The sequence below is a fragment of the Carassius auratus genome, chromosome 41, assembly GCF_003368295.1.
Source record: "Carassius auratus strain Wakin chromosome 41, ASM336829v1, whole genome shotgun sequence".
NCBI lineage: Eukaryota > Metazoa > Chordata > Actinopteri > Cypriniformes > Cyprinidae > Carassius > Carassius auratus.
Genome location: NC_039283.1, coordinates 22,823,296 through 22,840,195, shown reverse-complemented (window position 1 = coordinate 22,840,195; position 16,900 = coordinate 22,823,296). Strand labels below are relative to the sequence as shown.

Here is a 16,900-nt window from a genome sequence, read left to right as displayed (position 1 = left end):
ATCTGTATATAATCTTATGTTATCTTAAGGTAATTTCTGTTGACCACCTGTATCAAAATCTTGCAACAAAGTATTAAAGGCTCTCTGAAGATTTATAATCGATTTGCTCTGGTTTAAATTACCCCTTCTCTAGCCATTGTGGCAAAACTTCAAACACTGGATTAGTAGGACTTTTTTGAGCACCTGGTTACTATATTCATCAGCTATGATAAAACAATTTCATGACCTCCATTACTTTTTTCTGTTGACCTTCTGTGTTTGCTTTATGTAGAAACCGAACAGCGCAACACAAATTAGCCCTCTTAGGTAGCATTTCTTTGTCATGGAGTTCCTATCAATGACTGAGGAGGTAATGAATTGGATGCACATTGGGACAATGTTTGGACAAGTTAAGTTCACTTGTCCTAATATACGACCCCTTCTAATACCTCTTGATCCACCTGTCCTCATTGCTTGATTTAGCAAAACAGTGATATCCACATAATATTATAAATCTGTGGGTTCTTAAGTGGTCTGGACTGAATGCAGAACACATCTAAAACTGGAGTATTTCACCGGTGACAGTCTGTATTTGTGTAGCATTATGTCTGTCAGCCATTGAAACATGTGTCTGGTTCATACTCTTACCTTACAAAGGCTCCAGTGTGGAGGAGGAAACTGAATGAGAACTCATCTCCATAACTGCACAGCTTTCTGTGAATGAGACTCAGCTTCACAAGATGAATGAAGGAAATGGAATGGTTGGACCTGGTAGAATAAGATATGGAAATGGTGGTGCTAGTATCTGTGTGTGAAGATGAATTTGATAAAGCTTTCTTTTCAATAGCTGCCATGGCAGCACTCTTGAGTAAATGATGTATGAAGACTTCAAGATTCCATCAAAACAGGAAGTGGAAAAATATGTTGTGGAATCCTGATGAGATGCTTAATTCTAAAAAAAAAATTAGAATGAATTTGACAATGCCACTTGTCAAATGTACACACTGATAATGGTGTTTCAAGCACTTGGGAATGTAATTATCATATTAAATATGGCTCAAATTTAGATATCCGTGATTTTGGATCTTGTTCTGTGTGAAATTACTTATGGACTTATCTATGTAATTACAAGGTCCTTGCAGCTAAAACATGTCCTATTGTGTATTCGGTTAATAAAATGTCTTGATCCAAAAGATACCAGCAATCTGTGAATGAAATCCACGAACTACCAGAACAAGAACTGCCACAAATCATTCCTTTGAAGTGTGACTCATTTCCTTGTTATTCTGTAGAAAACTCCCACACTTACAAATTGTTGTTTTAGTGGCATTCTGAGGTTAGAGTAAAATTTAAAAATAAATATATATGCAATAAACACTTGCAAAATATGTTTTCAATTACAGCAACTACATTGTTTCTTAACAGCTTGGTTGTTTTTGCATCACAATTTATCAGTTAAGAAAGATCTTAAGCACAGACTTAAAAAAATCAGCTATGTGAATGTCTCCAAAACATGTTTTTGCTCAATTAAAGGTAAGTAATGTCATGGCCATGATTTCATAAAAAACTGTAGTGAGGATGGAGAAAAATGAGTATGTCGAGCTGATACATTTTATAGTGGATAAGAATAAAGCCGGGAGCTTTATTTTAAACTCAGCCAAATGCCAAAGCCCAGAGCAATTAATAGAAACCATAACATGTGCCATTAAAGTGGACTTAAAGTTCTGGCAATGGTTCAGCTCCATCTTATATATTAATTTATTTTTAATTCAGCAAATGCGTTGCAGCTGTTTTACATTCTTTAAGCTCAGGACACACACACACACACACACACACACATACAAAACAGAAGGAAAGACTGATCTGCATTTGAACTTCTTGTTGAATGTTTATTTAATTCTACTTTATTGTATTGTGTTTTATATTGTTAATTTCTTGGTATGAATTGTTGATATTTTTTTAGTACCATTACTAACCTTTTAAAGCAATACCGTATATCAAACAACAGTGATTTGCAATTATTTTACCACCCTTGACAAATGAAATATCCAAAATAGCTACGGAAGAAATTAAATGTTGTATAGCCAATTCTTTAACAAAATGAACAAGACTTATTTGTTAAATTTACACTTGTGTAACATTAAGCCAAAACAGAACCAAATTAATCAAATAAAAAGTGTCTAACAAATATGTGTAATGTAAAACCCTGAATTGCTTAATAAACTTTCAAAGAATTGTAAAGATTCTTAACCTCCAAGTGATTCAAGCCAAATCAACGAAAAATCGTATCGATAAATACGCACAACCCACGTGCTGGGGAGAGGAACCATTTAGCGCTTTATACGTCATCATCAGGAGCCGGAAGTGAAACGCGCGTTATTTTGAATACAAAGAAAAACAAACAGACGGGAGCTTTATTTTCAATCTTTAAAACCGTAAACTAACACATTCAAGCAACCAAAACATGTCAAAGAAAGCACCGAGAGCGGCCCTGAAGCTCCAAATGAAGAAGAACACTAATATACGGATAGGAAAAAACGCAGACTTGATGGTGAGTTAATGAAAATTAACCACAACAGTTTTCACAAAGTTTTCCACAAACGCTCGTATCATATCTAACGTTACACGCAATTATGCTTTTAGATGAATGAGATAATAATTTAGCTGTCAAATGGCATGTGTACTGTTATTCAGTTGTTGTGCACTCAGAATAGTGAGTACATTTTATGCCCTTATAAGAAATGCTCAGATCAGTAGGTTTTAAGACACATCCATAGTTTTGCATTAGGCAGGAAATAGTTTTTTGTTTTCTTGTGAACTTTAAAATACATGCATATAACATTACATATTAAAATGGACGCATCTCAACCAATGTGAAATGTTAGAATTGGAACAGAAAAATGCAAGAACGTGTTTTTTCATTCACTTGAAGTGTTTTGTTGTTGTTGTTTTAAGAAAATAAGTTTTATTTTTAAACACTTTCTGTTATTTTGAAGGAACAAGATCAGAATTTTAGTTAATTAAATTATTTTTGTAGCACAATGCAGATACAAAACGTTTTTTTTAATTATTATTATTGTTATATGCGATTAATAGAACCCTATGTGAACATTATAATGCAATATGGCCGGACTGCATATTTTTAGGTCTCCCCTCAGTACTTGAAGCCTATATGTAGTGCATTATAAAAGTATTTTAAAGCAATAATTATGCCTGGTAAGGCACTTTATATTGCATTGTTTGATCTCATGAATAGTTTGAACCACAGTTATAATACTTCTATCTATTTTTTGCTACACCTTTAGAAGGTACAAAACATTAAACATGACAAGCAACCAATTTCACATGTAACAAGTAGTCTGAAAATAATATAATGCATTTTAATTTTGGTTACAATTATTTATGAAAAGATTTAGTACCAGTAGTAGGCTTTCCAAATGGAAGTGAATTTAAATGTTTAATGTAATGTTGTCTGATGCATTTGACTGCTTGTTTGCATTACTATACAAAAATCAAGAAGCACTGTTGTCTCCCACCAGCCATTCTACATAAGTTATTTATAACCTGTTTCTAAAGCTGTTTGTCTTTTTAAAAATATTTTTTAATTATTGTTATTATTTTGTGGAACTGAACTGGGACATGCCTGCAGCTATATTCAAACTCACATTGTCTCCATTAGAACCATATGTCCGAGCATTTTCCATAACTGTGAGACCACAGACCTATGACGGTAATGATTTGTTTGCTACCAGTGCAAAGTTCTTGCCCATCTTGTCACTTAGGAAAATACCTAATTCTAGGATCAGGAAACCACAAATGGGCAGACAAACCAATAAAGGCCACCACGTTGTGACTTTTTTGAAGTCGACTTTATTTTAAGGAACTTGGCCCCTTAGCGTGGCAGATGTGTTTACATTTGTTAAACATTTTATATCCAAGCTACACTGATGAAACCAATTTGTTTTATGCATCATCACGTGAAGTGGCCACTGTAAATGTTGTTACATGCATTAGATGTATGGCAGTGTCGCATGCTGCCTCTTTGATTGCTTGATACTGACCACTTCATAGCTTAAGATGATTAAAAGGAACTCCAGTTTTTAAAAGGGAAGTCCAGTGGTTTAAGTTGATTGAGGGTTGCCTTTCGGGCAGGCTTGCCTAGTGTTTTCCATGGGAATAAGGGAATTGCTTATCCGTTGTTTTAAGTTGAGGGGCACTGTACATAGTTGGTTATGCTGCGTGTGTGTGTGTAGGATGTCCGTGCGCTAACAGGATCCTAATTAAAGGTCCATTGCAGCTGGTCTTCCTTTATGGAGACTGGAGGTGGGGATGTAAAAGCCGCCTGTACCGGTTTGGTCTGGTTTCCTGTGGTTTTAATGACAAAATTCCTAATAAGGCCCTTCACTCTTTGCCTCATGCAGCATATCATGAATGAGTCCGCTTGTAATTGGTCAAGCTATGATTGTGTTTTAGCTTTCAGATGAAAGCATTCATCTTAGTTCTCTGATTAAAGACCTACAATTACAAGTATTTTCAGCACTGATATTGAACCTGTAGTTTCAGAGAGAAAAAATGTGACTGCCTTATATATGTGTATATATATATATATATATATATATATGTTTGTTTGCTTGTTTGTTCGTTTCACTCAATAGCAAACATGCAGCTTGACCAGTGTAGTCTGATTCACAAACAGATGACTCTGAGCCTGTTCTTTTAATGAATTGCACCAAAGACTTCAGTGACTGCGAATCATTCAATGTATGAGCTTTGAATCCTTTTAAATCTTTAGAAAATTACAAGTCTTCTGGATCCATTTGATAGCCTTTTGTTTTCATGAGCAACAGATTAAAATTTAAGTCAAAAGCAAAATCCATTTTGCTGGAAACAAAATTATTTGTACTGCAAGTATTTATGTCATTTACAGAGGCAATTTTAGGCCTAAGTTAGCTTAAATAGACTGGTAAAGCGGATGTCATAATAGCAAGAAAAACAGAGGTGTTTAAATCCAGAACAGTAATTTTGAACTGTAAAATTATAACAGGAATACCCGTTCAATTTCCTCAAACTTTTGATCCAGTTCTCCAGCATAGAATGACAATCTCCTTGACTATTTTTTCCTTACCTATTCTGCGCTCTATCAAAAGTGCTGAGACTCATGTTTCCTGTCCCCTGCATCAGATCTTACTCTGTAAGCTCTGAAACCGTTTGTGAGATTATCCCAGTCATACTATTTCATCTCTGCTGTTTATAAGTGGGTCCTGCCGGGTGGAGCAGTGGCTTAAGATAGCACTTTGTTCCCCCTGCTGAACTGAGATAGTCTATACTGCATTTGATGGTTGATTGAACATGAAAATAATCAGCTGCATCCTGCAAGGAAGCCGTGAAAAAGTGTCTGTTTTCTTTTTCAAGATATCCCCCCAAAACCGTAGACCCGCTTTTGCCCCCAAACAGCAACGTTTCTTCCCTGGTGTTAAGTATCACTGGGAAAGTGTAGAAAATCAAGGGCTGGTTTGGCGGCCCAGGCCAAGAGCTCCAGGCATTTTCACACCAGATCATTAGAAGCTGGGCCTGACTTGTGTACTGTAATTGGATGATGGGTTCCTGACTCTGAGTTGAAATTGGTGGTTGCAGGTTGTTCAAAAGTGTTTATTTAAGAAATGATAATCATTGCAAAACCAGTCTGATGAGGTGAATGTTTTGAATTTGTGCTTTTCCAGAAATTTTGAAAATCTTGCATTGTTAGAATTAGAGCTGGACAATTATGGGATGAAATTAAACTCAAAATGTAGATGCATTAATAGTAATAGATGCATGAAAAAATATCAATGTACTACATTAATTTTATACATGTATCTTACGAACCACAAACAAATGTCTTTCAGTTTGATTCGGGAGTAAATGATTGTGCAGCGATTTGTACATATACAGACATGTTTGCGAATAAAACTGTTCTGTTCTGCATTAAAATATCATAAATTGCTCATGCAAAAAGGAATCCATTCCTATGTGGATCGGGTGACACGCATGCATTAATGACGTCTAGTTTGAGTCTATCTTGTTTAGTTCATTTGGATTTTGAGACTTTTTTTTTTTCTGCAGTTTTCAGCATTTCTTGCCTCACACACACACGCATCTACAAACGAACAAGTCCCAGTGAATTTCACTAACGTGTGCACGATTTGATAAATTTGCGTCACTTCACTGAAACAAATGCTTTTCAACCGGTGTCTGCAGTGTTAAGAATTACATTAATGTGCAGCATTTTGTTCAAATAGAGACATATTTGTGAATACTAATGTAATAATTTGTATTAAAAAGTATCATAATTTGTGCATGTAGGGATTCAAATGTGCATTTGTGGATCAGGCGATGCGCGTGCATTCATCCACGTCTCTTCCATGTCACCAAGGTGACATTTGGACTGATCACAGGACCGTGTAAGTCTACACTGCACACTGAAGCAGAAGATGCAGACTCTCTTTAATGTTGATGCTGCTGAAACCGGATTTCTCTGTACTCCTCCTCTGATGGCCTCTGCTGTAATCAGTTAAAGCCGGTTGTTATGTTTTGGCAAAGCCTCTGGCACAGGGGAAGCCTACATGGGCTTCTCAATTTCCTTCTCGAAAAACACTCTCAAGACCAGCTGTTGGAGAAGTATTCAGACGCCCCAGAGATGACCCACAATTATGAAAATTAGGTATTAATAGATTTAAATTACATCCGAATGGGGTTGTGTAGATGCACAAGAAGTGCTGCCTTTTTTTTCATCTGAAATCATTAGGAAAACTAGCTGGATATGGTTCATTGGATGTGGTCAATTGTTTTATGTGTTTATACACATTTTTGAGACAAAGAGAAAGTGCAGGAGATAATATACAGAGCTTGCTTCATAAAGCAGTGCAAACCACATTGGTGAATGTGCAGGAAATTTTGTTATTAAGAATTTGGGTCGCACTTTATATTGTGTCCCTAATACCTGTGCACTTACACAGTAATTAAATGTTTGTAGTATGTAACCACAGTGTAGGTATACATTGGTACATAGTATCTACAGCTGTAATATTTCTGTAACTAAATATATGTAACAACCCCAGGATGGTTTGTGTAAGTACAAATGTATAGGCATTAGACCTGTAGATACTATGTACCAATGTGAACTTGCACTGTGGTTACATACTATGTACACATCTAGTTACTATGTAAGTATACAGGTATTAAGGACACTTTATATAAAGTGGGACCAGAATTTGTTAAGAACGCAATGCTCATTCCCCAGTCCACTCATTCAGTTTATAAAAACTAGTTTTAAAACGGGCCAGCAAACATCAATATGATCTTATAAGTCTTTGATTTAGAAGTCTTAAATGTTGTCAGACTGTCAGTTAGAGAATCAGTAACATTGGCAGATACTGGGTGTTTATTCTTGATGTTAACATGTTTAATTGCCTGTTTTAATATTTAGATTGCCATTTAGATCCTTTTGTAGGGATAGCAATAGATAATAGATTGGTAAATAGGACACATAACAAGTTGTGATATCTAAATTCATATTAATATAGAAACTATTTATTAAATTTTTCCTCGTTTTATTATTAAGTAGTAAAACATTTATAATATCAGACATTTATCAGTTAGTGATCATAAAACAAATATAGCTATTAGTTTATTAGAAAATATGATGTTGTCATGAAAAATAAAATGCTACAGTTTAGAACAATATGAGCCCTTGACAGTGAAATGTACTGAATGATACAGTACGTAGACTTGGGAGAAAGTAATGACAGATTGCGATGCACACTCAAAAGCATCTCATTAATGCATGTAGTGAATATTCATACACATGGTTATGGCTTTGTGATTCAGAACCACTTAAACTGTTTGAATGATGATGGAATATCCTCAGACAAGAGAATGACTTCATATCGTGCATTATGAGCTACACCGGGAAGACTCTTCTGTACACTGAACTAGCTTTCTCTGTGTTTATTTCTTTGGTTTTGCTTAAAGGTGAAGGCCCTGCTCAATGCATGCTCTGCAAGATTCCCCTTGCTGTCAGTAGTATGTTTTTAAACAATGTAGTCATGTTAGCACATGTTCCAGCACAAGTGGTGGTGATTTTAAATATGTAAACTTAATTTGAGCTCAAAGCTGATTTGAAATCCATCCTCAAGTGCAGAGCTCTGTTCTGTATCTTGTGACAAAATGGGCAAAGACAGATGAAGTGCTGAAAATGAAACAATTTTCCTGGTCTAATCCGACAAGGTTGCACAGTGATCCATGACTTTGGGGAGGGCTGGGAGATTTGTCTTTCTCTGACACCCCCCCCCCACCACCACCACCCTCTACTGGATCTACCTAGGAGTTCCTGTAACATAATCCTCCTTTACAGCAGCACTTATCTGTTGATCCACGCACAGGTATAGGGTTATAACTCTGCATGCTACACTTAGCGGAACAACAGAGTATGATGTTCACTTGAGTCGCTCAAAACTGATAGTCCTTTTGGCTCCAAGTGTTTCTCCCTTTGTGCACTTTTACTAAGAGCCTCTTGAAATGATTACATGGTTGTCCATCACTTAAGCATTGTGAGTCTTTTTAGCTCTGGCTTATTTTTGTGGGGGTTTTGGTTAAAGGAACCTGATATGTTTTCTGCCTTTGTGTGTTTATCTTAAGTAATATAGCAAAGTAATTTGTGCAATAATTTCTGCAAACATTATATAATACACTTCTTTAATTAATGATTTATTAGCAAATAATAGTTGTTCTCAGTGTATTCCATTCACATGCTCTAGATTGCTCCAAGGGTGTGGTCTGTTGGCTAAATAAGTAACTGTTTTTTTTTTTGGTGTTCACAGGCCCAGCTCAACCTCCTGGTTCTCCTGCATCGTCTAGCGGAAGAGTCCAGGGTGAAAGCCTTTGAGGAGAAATCAGCAACCATCAAAGTTCACCACGTCAGAGCTGTTGCGAAGGTATCCAACACCACCATAATAATGAAGCTAATTAAAAGAGGCCTCTAAACTGCATTAGCTCAATGTAGCTTGGTAGAAATTAAAACTTTTAAGTAATATTGAGTAGCTAAAAATATTGACATTTTATTTTTGCTCAGCAGAAATCGATATTATATATTCATATAGTAGATTTATTTGATGTTATTTAATAAATGATTTTATTATATAAAATAATACAGTCATTATATTAATTTTATTAAATTATATTAATTATTTTGATGAAGTATGTCATTTTTGTTTGTTTTTAAAAATGTTATACGGCATGACTGTTAAAATTGGCTTTAAATGTGCACACTGTATATCTTTATTTTCCCCTAAATCAAGTTAACATGATCCTATGGGGAAAAAAATATGCTACTTTCCTTTTGTTCTTGAATCTTTGTTCTGTATGGCCTCACATGTACACATTTAGTTGTTTATTATTTTATAAGGAAAGAAAGTGACCGTTGAACTATCAGCCAAAATGTACTTCCAACGTCGCTCCTTTATACTTCAGTTGATTTGTTTTAGCCTAAGGTCCAACAATGTGTTGAGGCAGTGATGTTCTCTAACAAGCACAGCGAGTACCTGAGATTGGCTGGGTTAGGTTTCCAATGGATATTAATATAATCAGGCTGCATTGTTAGCAGATGTCACCCATGGCCTCTCTATTGATCATCTCAACAGTATGTGTTACAGCAATCAATTTGTTCATTAGTGAACTGCCATAGCTACATAAGGTGAATGGCAGCTTATCTCCAGGTTCAGTTTGTTAGCTGTGCAGCCTGTGGTTTAGAGTGCGACTGGAAGAGTTCATATCAGTACTCATAAATGGAAAGAAATTGGCAGCTGTGTGCATCCTGTGCTGATTATGATAGATTCCAGTATGACTTGAAATACCATGCTGGAGTGCATGGAATTTTGTTTTAAACAAATCAGAATAAAACAGTACAAAAACACACTCCCACCCGATCATGTCCAGGTCAAAAAATAAATATATATATTTTTTCCGTAAAGAATGGAGGCCTAATTTTAGGATCACTGACACATTGTTTTCTTGACAAATTTGAATGATCCGATCCAATCCAAATAAATACAATTATTGACCCAGATATGTGCTTGACAGGCTTTGTGACATACACTGAAGTGAGTGAATCCTTCGGAAGGCACTTTTTCTTTTCTTTTTTTAACAGACATATTATTCAGGAATGAAGAATGTGTCTGAAGTTTAATCATTGATGCAGTCCATGCTTGACAGAGTTGCTGTGTTGATTGCTGTTAGATTTAGTTAAAGTGTTTTACTCTAGATTAGGCCCAGCTAAATCTCCTGTAATTTTTATTTATTTATTCAACTGTTTGAGGCTCATGACCTGAAAAAGGAATTAAGGCACCAAACGCACTGAAGCCGGAATCCGGCTACATCATCTTCCACCACCTCTTTGATGGATATTTTCTCCAGTGCTATAGATTTGAATGGTGCACCACATCAAATGATCACATAACACTGAACAGAGATCCGGACAGTTTTCATGCTAGTCATCGTTCTGCGTTTATTTTCACGAGGGCAGGCAGCTTATTTGATTAAGATGTAATTGTGTGCAGAGTGCTCCTTGTACAGATGCGCTTAAGCAGCAGGGGCATGAAATATGCTCTGCTTGTTCCAAATCAACAGCAAAGTCATGATGGCTTGTCACAACTAAACATGTTAGGAATTACATGCTTTCCAGAGTTCAGGGGCAGACCGGTTCAGCGTGACTGCCTCTGAACTCAGGTGTTTAATGTTGAGCTCTGCCATGGTAAGTGAGAATTTGAGAGGGGGTAAAAAAACAGGAGAATAACTGAGGAACTGGGTGTTTTTAAAACGATATAGGCTATTAGTAATTGCTGTTTATTTGGGGTCAGCAACCTTTTGTACATAAAGTGCATTTTTTAGTTTCACTATAAATCACAATTTCACTATAAAAACATGTATAAATAGATTATTTTATATATGGATAAAATAAATTGATGCTATTGTATATTAAAAAGTATTATTTTTAAATATGATATATATATATATATATATATATATATATATATATATATATATATATATATATATATATATATATATATGCATGCATATATATATATATATATATATATATATATATATATATATATATATATATGCATGCATGCATATAGGAAGCATAACTACTATAAACTGACATTGTATAAAAATGAAATGGACACACTGTAACTATTGCTTGGATGGCAGTGATTATCCCTTGGCGTGTCAATGGTGCTGAGCCCTGATCTAAATAGCCTAATTCTATTTCTTCCCTTTGTTGTTACAGAAACTGTTAAAGAGCACACGTGGATAACGTGGATGACGGGAGCTCCCCATCACACCCCTTTATTCGTTCAGCATTCACCCTGTGACCTAGAATTTACTTAAAGACTTCAGAATGTGTGAGCTACATATGTGGACTGTCTAAGATGAACATTTTACTTTTATTCTTGCCTTAGAACTTTTATGTCCGTAATGGAGTTTATGTTGCCTTGTCTCAGCGTTGTTCCCATTATTAGGCTGGGATCCATGATCAATTTCTCTTGCTTCTAGTTTTGTATAAATCATGTATGATGGACAGTATCTAGCTATGATATCTACAGTGACACATGTGTCCCTCATCTCTTTAGATTGTATTATGTCTTAATACCTGTTAATAAACAGTTTGTACCACTTGTAACTTGGGTAACACATGGTTGAGTTACCATGCAGTGTTTCTTTCCTCACTCTGTAAAGCAAAAAGATATTTGGCTCTCAGCCATCGACAACATTGGGAACATTATCTTTGACTTGCTCATAAAAGCAGGTTCACTCAACACCTGTGTTGACTCAGTATCAGTATTGTAATAATGATTTTTATTTACAATTGAATTACTAATATCTGACTGACCTATAAGAAATACAAAAAATCTGTCAAGAACATGGCCAGAGAACCTTAAAATCATCTTAGAAACAAGTAAATCAGTGCAAAAAAAAAAAAAAAAAAATATATATATATTATATATATATATATATATATATATATATATATATATATATATATATATATACATGCACACACACACACACACATATATACATTTTCATTACAAGCACTAAAACAATTAATTTGTGAAATTTACCCACTTGAAGAGGTTTTTAATAAAATCTGAAACTTTCACTTTCTTTGATTCCTTCCTACCTTTGGATAGTGCTTGACTGTGTTTCTGACATACTACGTTTGTTGAGGATGGTACGATTTTTAAATGTTTTTTAAAACATTTAAAAGAAAAAGCAGTAATATTTGTGAAATGTTAACATGAATATGTTTTAAAATGTAATTTATTCCTGTGATGGCAAAACTGAAATGTCAGCAGCCATTGCTCCAATCTTGAGTGTCACATGATGCAGTAAAGAAACCAATATCTTATTGACCCCAGAGTGTTGAATGGTAATGTATGGAGTGTCACTAACTGATCACCTCAGGTGTCAGTCAGTTCTGTGCTTGCATCTGCTCCATGCTTCCTGCTCATGTTGTGTGGGATCAAAGGGCCTGACCCCATGACCACAGGAAAGTAAATGTTTGGGTCTCACTTTTCGGGTGTATAGCACCGATGATCACATGACCTGGATGGGAGTCACCTCCTCTAATCCTTCTGTCAGAATTAATTGGACTGCCAGGGATTGAGAAGGGCAGTGTTTGTACTTTCTGCCTGCCTTTGAGTTTTGAGAAGAGTTGCCTGTTGATAACAGTCTAGAATGTTCTCCAGACCTCTAAATCCAACTTTATCTTCATCTTTCATGTACGACATATTCATCCTATTCATCCTCATCCATCTTCATCATCACAATGGGAATGGTGCTGTTTATTCTTCAACTTTTTCCTCATGGCCTTTCTTGATGCTGCTGCTTGGAAAGTAGATGTATGTATCTTTTACAGGAGCGGAGTGTGGGAACAGCAATTATCTTTTACCTGTCATGCAAGACCAGAAGAGGGCAACAGTGAGAAACCATGTAATTACTAAAATAAATCCCCCCCCCCCCCATCTGGATTATGTTGAAAAATGGATGCAACAAATGCAAATAGATATTTTGTCCTTTAAAAACATTTACAACAGTCCACAGAGATCCAAACATCCAGAACAGCCATAAAGTGTTTTTACTCCAGTAAATGTACATGTTGTTTGTTATATAAATAACCTCCTACTGTTAAGCTGGAATAAAGATCCTTAAATAATTGTTAATGTCAAAAATATGTTCTTGATAACACTAAAATGTCTGTTTATCGGGCAGCAAGGTTTGTACAGGTGCTGGAAATCCTTGAAAATGCTTGAATTTGAATGTGTTTTCAAGGTTTGAAAAAGTGCTTGAAACAGCATAAATTCTAATCGCATTGCTTTCATAATAATTCATGATTTTGAAAGTATTGGGTAATCAGAAATCTGGCAGGGTACATCAATGATTGTCTCAGCATCGATTTAGTAGAAAAGAATGTCGATAGAGTAGTACTTACATCAAGTAGTATGTTTGAAAATTTTCCGAAACTTGATGTGTCTTGAAAGTCAATAATGTATACCTTTCTCTCAGAATTTCCAAGTTGTCCGTAAATGGGAACTTCAAACTATTGATGTGTCTTTGCAAACAACTCAGGGTTTTGTGACTCATGCAGGGTTGAGCTAATGGAACTGCTCCTGCCATTGCAGTGGGGTCTCTTGGGGAGATGGTCCTTCTGCTTTCCCTGTCCAAACCAGCTTCAGGAGCCAAATGTTCCCTATGCCTCTCTGAAGTAGTATGACGGTGATGCCAAGCTGACCCTCTGTGGCTTTGTAGTTTGTGGTAGGGATTCCTCATCCCCACCTGCTTGTGTTACTCAGTGGTGTGCACTGACCTTGGCGTTAAAAGCCCAGCTGGGACATGATTTAACAGGGCTCCGGGCCCTCTGATGTCATGCAGGATGTACATGTGCCGGGTGGGTGCCAGCCAGAGGTTAGTCTTTTACTTAAGCGTGGCTTGCAAAGTACTTCGCTTTTATTATTGAGTTGGAAACACACATTCACTTGCCAAAACATGTGGCTCGATGGATTGGAAAGACTTTCACTATGGTAAAATTCCCATGTTTCTCTGCCATGGAACATTGATCATTTGGGGTTTTTAAGGCAATGCACATTTCTCAAAACACTTTTTTAAAAAAACTCAATGTGGCTTACAACATATATTTCAGGTTTTCCAGTCTTTTATGTATTTAATTATTTTGCTCTCGCATCATCAATGGCCTCCATCCCTTACGAGATTGGCTGTTATTGTTTTAATTTAGTTTTTATGTCTGTTTTATAGTCACTTTTTCTTTCTTCAGTTTTGTTTATTTTTTGACCGTTTCTACTCCTATTGCAATTGTAGTTTATTTGTAGTATTTTCAGTGTTTTCTTGTTTGTTTGTTTGTTTGTTTGTTTGTTTAATTATTTTTACTTAATTAGTTTTAATATTTTAATTTTTATGTAAACTAAACTGGTTATTTCTATGTGGTGGCATTTGCAGGTGGATTGTAAAGTTTTCAAATTTTAAAACATCTGTCTAAAACTAAAATTCGTGTTCATTATTAGTACATTATACAGGATTTTTATATTTGTTAGAAAACATTGATATATACATATATATATACACTCACCTAAAGGATTATTAGGGACACCATACTAATACTGTGTTTGACCCCCTTTCGCCTTCAGAACTGCCTTAATTCTACGTGGCATTGATTCAACAAGGAGCTGAAAGCATTATTTAGAAATGTTGGTCCATATTGATAGGATAGCATCTTGCAATTGATGGAGATTTGTGGGATGCACATCCAGAGCACGAATTCTGACTCCACCATCTGAATGTTTCAACAGAAATTGAGACTTCAACTGTCCAATTTTGGTGAGCTTATGCAAATTGTAGCCTCTTTTTCCTATTTGTAGTGGTACCCGGTGGGGTCTTCTGCTGTTGTAGCCCATCCGCTTCAATGTTGTGTGTGTTGTGGCTTCACAAATGCTTTGCTGCATACCTCGGTTGTAACGAGGTTATTTCAGTCAAAGTTGCTCTTCTATCAGCTTGAATCAGTCGGCCCATTCTCCTCTGACCTCCAGCATCAACAAAGCATTTTCACCCACAGGGCTGCCGCATACTGGATGTTTTTCCCTTTTCACACCATTCTTTGTAAACCCTAGAAATGGTTGTGCTTGAAAATCCCAGTAACTGAGCAGATTGTGAAATACTCAGACCAGCCTGTCTGGCACCAACAGCCATGCCAAAATTGCTTAAATCACCTTTCTTTCCCATTCTGACATTCAGTTTGGAGTTGAGGAGATTGTCTTGATGTGAATATTATGGTGCATATTTGGGAACTTATTCATGTTTCGATCATAATGTAGACACCTTCTAATCAAATCATTTTTCTTAATCCATATTTTTATGCCCATTTTGAAAATGTGGATGAAAACCTGGCTATTAAGACCAAGTCATTATGTGAAATGGTCTGTCTAGAACAGGGATCCTCAAATCTGGCCCACGAGATCCACTTCCCTGCAGAGTTTAGCTCTAACCCTAATCAAACAAACCTGAGCATACAATCAATGTCTTCAGGATTATTAGAAAATCACAGGTATGTGTATTTGATCAGGGTTGTAGCTAAACTCTGCAGCGCTTTGGTCCTCCAGGGCTAGATTTGAGGAACACTGATCTAGAGCACAGATGCAGAATGGCCCTTGATTAAAAAAAATAAAATAAAAGTTTAATTTCACTTTAAGAGGCATGTATGTTTTAGATGAATGGGAATCAATCACAGCTAAAGCTCTAGATCTTTCTGGCCTGTAGCCTAATCTTTAGATGGGTAATGGGATTTCCCTTATAACTGTCTTCACCCTGGGCTGAAACCAAAACTATATCACCAACAGATACCTTTTCCAACATCTTTTTTTTTCTTTTCCTGTGTTTTAGGCAAAATGCCAGTTTCAACGTAAGTCAGTATTGTAGGTTCTCCTTGATCCACATGGAAATTTTTGGTTTTAGTCTCTAAACCTGCTGTTTTAATTCCTAGAGGGTTGATTGCAGTACAAAACAATTTAGTATGCCAGAGCAGAGTAACAAAAGGCAGAGAGGAGGTAATGCTGGTAAATTCTTTAAACCTCATCTCTAATAGCAGGGCTTTTAATATTAAAATGATCTTCAGAGGGAATTAGAACCAGCACTTTGCGCTCTTTGCGGATGATCTAATTTAGTCCTCCGTACCTCATTACTGCAATCACTAAAATAGATAAATCAAGTCATTTTGTCATTGCAAATCAAGAATATCAACCTGCATTATGATTCATAAAGCATTTTTATTTTTGGGGTACCCATGCATAATCTGCAGCTATAATACTGGATTTTGTGGATGCCAGGGTGTTGCTCTTTGGTTGTTAAGGTGTTCTGAGAGCCTTTGAACATTTTGCTATGTGGTTGTTAGGGTGGTCTTTGTGGTTGCTCACTGGCCAAAGTATCTGTGTACTTCGCAAAGTATTTTGGGTTCGGTCTAAATAATGATAGTGTTATTGTGTCATATGGTGTTGTAAGAAATTCCAGATGCTGCATCATTAAAAAGCCAAACATCTGCTCACTGGCACATAGTGACAGATCTGCAGTAGATTGGTGTAATGCACGAATTGACTTTTGCACACACACACAAAAAAACACACATTTAGTCGTTGTTTCGAGCTCATTCCCACACTCTTCCCCTGTCACATGATTCCTGCTGCTTCATTGCTTTGAAACATCTGTTGACAAGGGAGGAGTGTATTGAATGGCTGAAATATTCTAATACGCCAGACATTTGACTTTAAACAACATACTGAGGGGAGAAGACCCTCTAGAACTTTTCCCATGGATT

At 36.1% G+C, this 16,900-nt stretch overlaps 1 protein-coding gene across 1 annotated transcript; it reads left to right on the top strand.

The window, feature by feature from the left end:
- The first annotated feature begins 2,320 nt into the window (after nt 1-2,320).
- On the top strand, nt 2,321-11,701 carry LOC113059679 (centromere protein W-like). The gene is made up of 3 exons (XM_026228222.1): nt 2,321-2,530; nt 8,838-8,951; nt 11,309-11,701. Exons 1-3 carry the CDS (start codon nt 2,444-2,446, stop codon nt 11,333-11,335), a joined length of 228 nt encoding a protein of 75 aa, XP_026084007.1. The 5' UTR covers nt 2,321-2,443; the 3' UTR covers nt 11,336-11,701.
- The last annotated feature ends 5,199 nt before the right edge of the window (nt 11,702-16,900 follow it).